Raw genomic sequence first — 5,624 nt, 5'->3', positions numbered from 1 at the left:
ATGATGAAGAGGAGGGCATCGATGTGAACACCCTCATTGAAGCAGTACAAAGTCGGGAGCCGCTGTGGAACATGTCGGACCGCCGCCATGCTGACCAGTTAATCACCCGACGGCTATGGGAGGAAGTGTGCAGTGCTGTTATGGATAACTGGGAGGAACTCGATGCTGGGGCCCAGGATCTAGCGCGTAAGTATTCACACTTCATAACCTTATGTTAGGCATGATTTAATGTGGTGTATAGTAACCAATTTTTGCTTTCTCTTTCCAGGTAACAGGATTATCGTGCGGTGGCGGTCACTCAGGGATCGCTTCAAGAGGGAATTTAATAAGGAGATGCAGGCCCCGAGTGGATCTAGAGGACGCAGGAGCAGATACTAACATGCCAGAGCCCTGTCGTTCCTCCGGTCGACGCTGCTGAGCAGAAGGTAAATATTCAACACCACATATTTTCAGTCAAACTGTATAAATGTGTAACCTTCAATTTTTTTTGCAGCAAGGGCAATTGTAATATCCAGATACTAATTTTTTTTTTCTTCTTTAACAGCACTTTCTGCAGCACTCGGGAGCCTGCATCAGAGTTGCACCCCTCTGGAGCGATCCCTCAAGAGTCCGCCACCGGGGACCACGTCGACCCCTCTGTTTCTGCACCTTCCCTTTCGTTTGATCCCTCAGCCTCATCCACCAGCGCTGGAGCAGCAGGGTGGACTTCGTCACTTGAAGCTGCAGGTGATGAGTTAGAGTTCCCTTTACCCCACCCCTCTGCCACTGCCGCAACATCTAGACCAACTTTGTGGTCAGGACGGCAGCGCCAGAGAGGTCAGGAAAGGAGCTATGCGCCTGACTTTTTGCAGCTGAATGCATCCTTTCACAGTGCCATCAAGCTTTTGAGTGAGCAAACGTCTGCTGGGTACAATATGCTTAACAAAAGCATACTTGAACTCAGCAGTCGTCTTGATAGGATGCAATCAGATGCAAATCAGTCACCAAGGCACTGTTTTTTTCAGTCAGTCCTCAGGCACATGGAAAATCTAACTCCTGACCTGCAGATGCATGTGATGCAAGGCTGCCACACTGCTCTAGCGCAGGCAATGTCCCATGCCCCTCCACCTACCCTTCATGTGTCAACACCTTTCCCCTCTCAATCCACCGTCTATCCTCCCGTCCGTCCTCCTCCTGTCCATCCTCCTCCCGTCCATTCTACTCCTTCGTCATTTGTTCCTTCCCCCCTTAGTCTTTCCCAGTTTTTACCGTCCCCCTTCCATTCTTCCCCTTTAACTTCTCCGTTCCCAATCCCACCAACACCTTCATACCTCCCACACACCACATCTGCACCTCAACTCTCTACACAACCTCATGTTTTCACCACCCATTCTACTTCTGTTCCTCCCCGTGATGTCCTGTCCCCCACTCTCGACGTGGTCCGCCCTGTCAGCCCCTCCGCTACTATCTCCACCCCAAACTATGAGAATCTGTAAATAAATAAACAGTTTTTTGGTTTAAAAACAATTTTATTGTCTTTCTCTTTTTTTTTGTAAAGTTTTTAAATCACCAAGGTTATGGCAATAGTAACAATAACAGTGTTTAAAGGGTACCGTTGCAAAACATACAATGCTGCATTAAAGTACAAAGATTTTGTAAGCAAACAAAAAATGGTATTTTTACAAGTGTAAAAAGAAAAAATTTTTTACACCATTTCATACTGCCAGTCAACTGATCCTGCAGGAGACATGAAGTAGTCTGCAAAACTGTCCCGCATTCTGGAGACTGCTACTGGACTGCGAAAAGTGGGGTTTTGGTAATCCCGTAAGGTGCTTTCACAAACATTATCCTCCAGGGAAACTTGTTCTTTTGATAAAACAAAATTGTGCAGGACAACGCACGCTTTGACCACATCATCGACAGTTTCAGTCTGCAGTTTAATTGCAGTTAGCAGGACTCTCCATTTGGCAGTTAAGATGCCAAAAGCACATTCCACAACTCTTCGTGCTCTGGTTAAGCGGTAATTGTAAATTTTTTTCCTCTGGGTCAGTCCACTACTTCCAAAGGGTTTCAGCAAGTGTGGGGAAAGCTGGAAGGCATCATCTCCAACACAAACAAATGGTAATGGTGGACTAGTGGTTCCAGGGAGAGGTCTAGGGGGCGGAAAATCAAATGTCTCTCCATATAAACGGCGCCCCATTGGTGAATTTTTAAAGATTTGTGAATCATTTGCGCGTCCATACGCACCGATATCAACAGCGATGAACTTGCATTGTGCATCGGCTATGGCCATCAACACAATAGAGAAGTACTTCTTATAGTTATAAAACTGTGATCCAGAGCCTGAAGGTTTGACGATCCGTATGTGCTTTCCATCAACTGCTCCAACACAATTTGGAAACTGGCAAATTTGCTGAAAATTTTGGGCGATCTCCAGCCACCTCTCCTGTGATGGCTCTGGGATGTATTCCGCTTGTAGGCACTCCCACAATGCCCGGCAGGTATCTCTGATGATCCCCGAGATGGTGGATATCCCAAGTCGATACTGAAAATGGAGGGATGAGAACGACTCTCCAGTTGCAAGGAATCTGTTAACAAAACGAAAAGACAATAATTAATAAAAAAATTAAAAAAACAACATTACAGTTATAAGTCTGATGAATGAGAATCATTTAAAAAAAAAAAATTACTTACCGAATAGTCACCATGAGACGCTCTGCTGGTGATATTGAGAATCGCATCTGGGTGTCTCGTCTACGTATACAGTCTTCCACATAGCCCAATAAAAACTCGAAATTTTCAGCTCTCATCCTCACATAATTGAAGAACTTTTGAGGGTTTTCCCTTAGTTCCATGTAAAGCGTGGAATAAACACCACGGGTCATACGTTGTGCTGTGATGGGATGGATCCACAGCCTTCTCTTCCGCCGCTGCCGTAGGATGCGCAGTCTTTGTTCCTCCCTCTCTCGAACGCTGACTGCCAACTGATTTGCCTCAAAAGTAAAATCCGCATAGATCTTTGCAATGTTCGCCAGGACTCCTTCCATTTCTGCCACTTTCTCTACAACCTTTCAAAGATGTGGTGTAAATACACGCTATATATAGTTTTGCAGTAGTATCCAGTAGCCAATCACATTGAAATCCTCCCCTTTTAAAAAACGGATCCGTCAAAAAACGGTTACAACGGATGTAAAAACGGTCGCAACGGTTCTAACGGATCCGTTTTTTAAATGGATCGGGGCAGCTGATCCGTCAAAAAAACGGATCCGTTAGAACCGTTTTTCAACCAAATTTGACTGATCCGTCGATCCGCCACGATGTCGGACCTAACTGACGCCACACAACTGAAGTGTGAAAGAAGCCTTAAGGGCTTCAGAGAGACCCTTTCTGAATATTGCTGCCAGCGCAGATTCGTTCCATTGAGTGAGCACTGACCACTTTCTAAATTTCTGACAATATACCTCTATCTCATCCTGAGCCTGACAAAGAGCCAGCAAATTTTTTTCTGCCTGATCCACTGAATTAGGCTCATCGTACAGCAACCCAAGCGCCAGGAAAAACGCATCGATATTACTCAATGCAGGATCTCCTGACGCAAGAGAAAATGCCCAGTCCTGAGGGTCGCCGCGCAAAAAAGAAATGACGATCCTAACCTGTTGAATTGGGTCACCAGAAGAGCGAGGTTTCAAAGCCAGAAATAGTTTACAATTATTTTTGAAACTCAGAAATTTAGTTCTATCTCCAAAAAACAAATCTGGAATAGGAATTCTCGGTTCAAGCAAAGAATTCTGGACCACAAAATCTTGAATATTTTGAACTCTTGCCGTGAGCTGATCCACACATGAAGACAGACCTTTAATGTCCATTGCTACACCTGTGTCCTGAACCACCCAAATGTCTAGGGGAAAAAAAAGACAAAACACAGTGCAAAGAAAAAAAAATGGTCTCAGAACTTCTTTTTTCTCTCTATTGAGAATCATTAGCACTTTTGGCTTCCTGTACTGTTATGAAAGGCAATTCAGAATCACAATGGACATGGAGGTCAGAGCACATACAGTGAACTGACAATAACCCAAAATAATAGAACGAGCTCTGAGACGTGGGAACTCTGCAGACCGCAATCCCTAAGCCTATCAAACCACACTAAAGGTAGCCGTGGAGCGCTCCTGACCAGAACCTAGGCGCCTCGTCACAGCCTGAGAAACTAGCTAATCCTGAAGATAGAAAAATAAGCCTACCTTGCCTCAGAGAAATTCCCCAAAGGAAAAGGCAGCCCCCCACATATAATGACTGTGAGTAAGATGAAAACACAAACATAGAGATGAAACAGATTTAGCAAAGTGAGGCCCGACTAGCTGAACAGAACGAGGATAGGGAAGATAACTTTGCGGTCAGCACAAAAACCTATAAAAAACCACGCAGAGGGGACAAAAAGACCCTCCGCACTGACTAACGGTACGGAGGTGGTCCCTCTGCGTCTCAGAGCTTCCAGCAGGCGAGAAAAACCAATAAAGCAAGCTGGAGAGAAAAATAGCAACAAAATAACATAAGCAAAACTTAGCTTTGCAGAGCAGCAGGCCACAGGAATGATCCAGGGAAAAAACAAGTCCCACACTGAAACATTGACAGGAAGCATAGATCAAAGCATCAGGTGGAGTTAAGTAGAGAAAAAGCTAACGAGCTCACCAGATCACCTGAGGGAGGAAACTCAGAAGCTGCAGTACCACTTTCCTCCACAAACGGAAGATCCCAGAGAGAATCAGCCGAAGTACCACTTGTGACCACAGGAGTGAACTCTGCCACAGAATTCACAACAGTTTACATTCCGCAGCATGTCACTTCTTTCTGCGGATTCCGCAGCGGTTTTACAACTGCTCCAATAGAAAATCGCAGTTGTAAAACCGCAGTGAAATGCGCAGAAAATCGCGATAAATCCACAGCGCTTTAGCACTGAGGATTTATCAAATCCGCTGCGGAAAAATCCGCAGAGGACCAGAATACGTGTGCACATACCGTACCCTAACCCTAACCCTAAGCCTAGTTCTAACTCCAACCTTAGTGAAAAAAAAAAAAATTCTTTATTTTATTATTGTATGTATTTAGCTTGGTATATAAAAAAAGTCGGAGCAATGTCGCAACTCCATGTTGCACAATTAGGGCTGCCGTCACACGTTCAGTATTTGGTCAGTATTTTACATCAGTATTTGTAAGCCATAACCAGGAGTGGGTGATAAATGCAGAAGTGGTGCATATGTTTCTATTATACTTTTCCTCTAATTGTTCCACTCCTGGTTTTGGATTACAAATACTGATGTAAAATACTGACCAAATACCAATAGTGTAACTGCAACCTAATAAAAATTCTTGCATGGCCATGGTTGTTAAAGGGTTAATGCCAGAATTATTAAATGTGTGTTTCCTGTGGTGAGTCCTTCATAATTCATTACAGATTCTAAAGAGCATATGTCTATGATGTAGGAATATATTTTCTTGATGTAGTCACTCTTGAGTTAAAATGTCTAGCATCCCTCACTAGCAGTAAATCATTTATGACTGAATGCACAGGCGTTCTAACAATAATTCAGAGATCAGCAAAACACAGCCAACATGAAAGGAGGAAACGAAGAAAAGGAGGTGATAAAATG

The 5,624-nt window shown here is 44.1% G+C and overlaps 1 protein-coding gene across 1 annotated transcript; it reads right to left on the bottom strand.

Moving 5' to 3' along the window:
- Window positions 1-1,194: 1,194 nt before the first annotated feature.
- LOC138675833 (uncharacterized) lies at window positions 1,195-3,191 on the bottom strand. The gene is made up of 2 exons (XM_069764397.1): window positions 2,674-3,191; window positions 1,195-2,567 (listed from the first exon to the last, which is right to left on the bottom strand). The coding sequence occupies exons 1-2, from the start codon at window positions 3,024-3,026 to the stop codon at window positions 1,685-1,687; spliced, it is 1,236 nt and encodes a 411-aa protein (XP_069620498.1). The 5' UTR covers window positions 3,027-3,191; the 3' UTR covers window positions 1,195-1,684.
- Between the last annotated feature and the right edge of the window lie 2,433 nt (window positions 3,192-5,624).

The sequence above is a fragment of the Ranitomeya imitator genome, chromosome 4 (genome assembly GCF_032444005.1).
Source record: "Ranitomeya imitator isolate aRanImi1 chromosome 4, aRanImi1.pri, whole genome shotgun sequence".
NCBI classification, from domain to species: Eukaryota; Metazoa; Chordata; class Amphibia; order Anura; family Dendrobatidae; genus Ranitomeya; species Ranitomeya imitator.
This window is presented reverse-complemented; position numbering and strand designations above follow the sequence as displayed.

Coding starts and splice junctions, on each gene's coding strand:
- LOC138675833 (XM_069764397.1), bottom strand. CDS start 3,026: ATGGAAGGAGTCCTGGCGAACATTGCAAAGATCTATGCGGATTTTACT. Junction 2,568..2,673: donor CGTCTCATGGTGACTATTCG/GTAAGTAATTTT, acceptor TTTTGTTAACAG/ATTCCTTGCAACTGGAGAGT.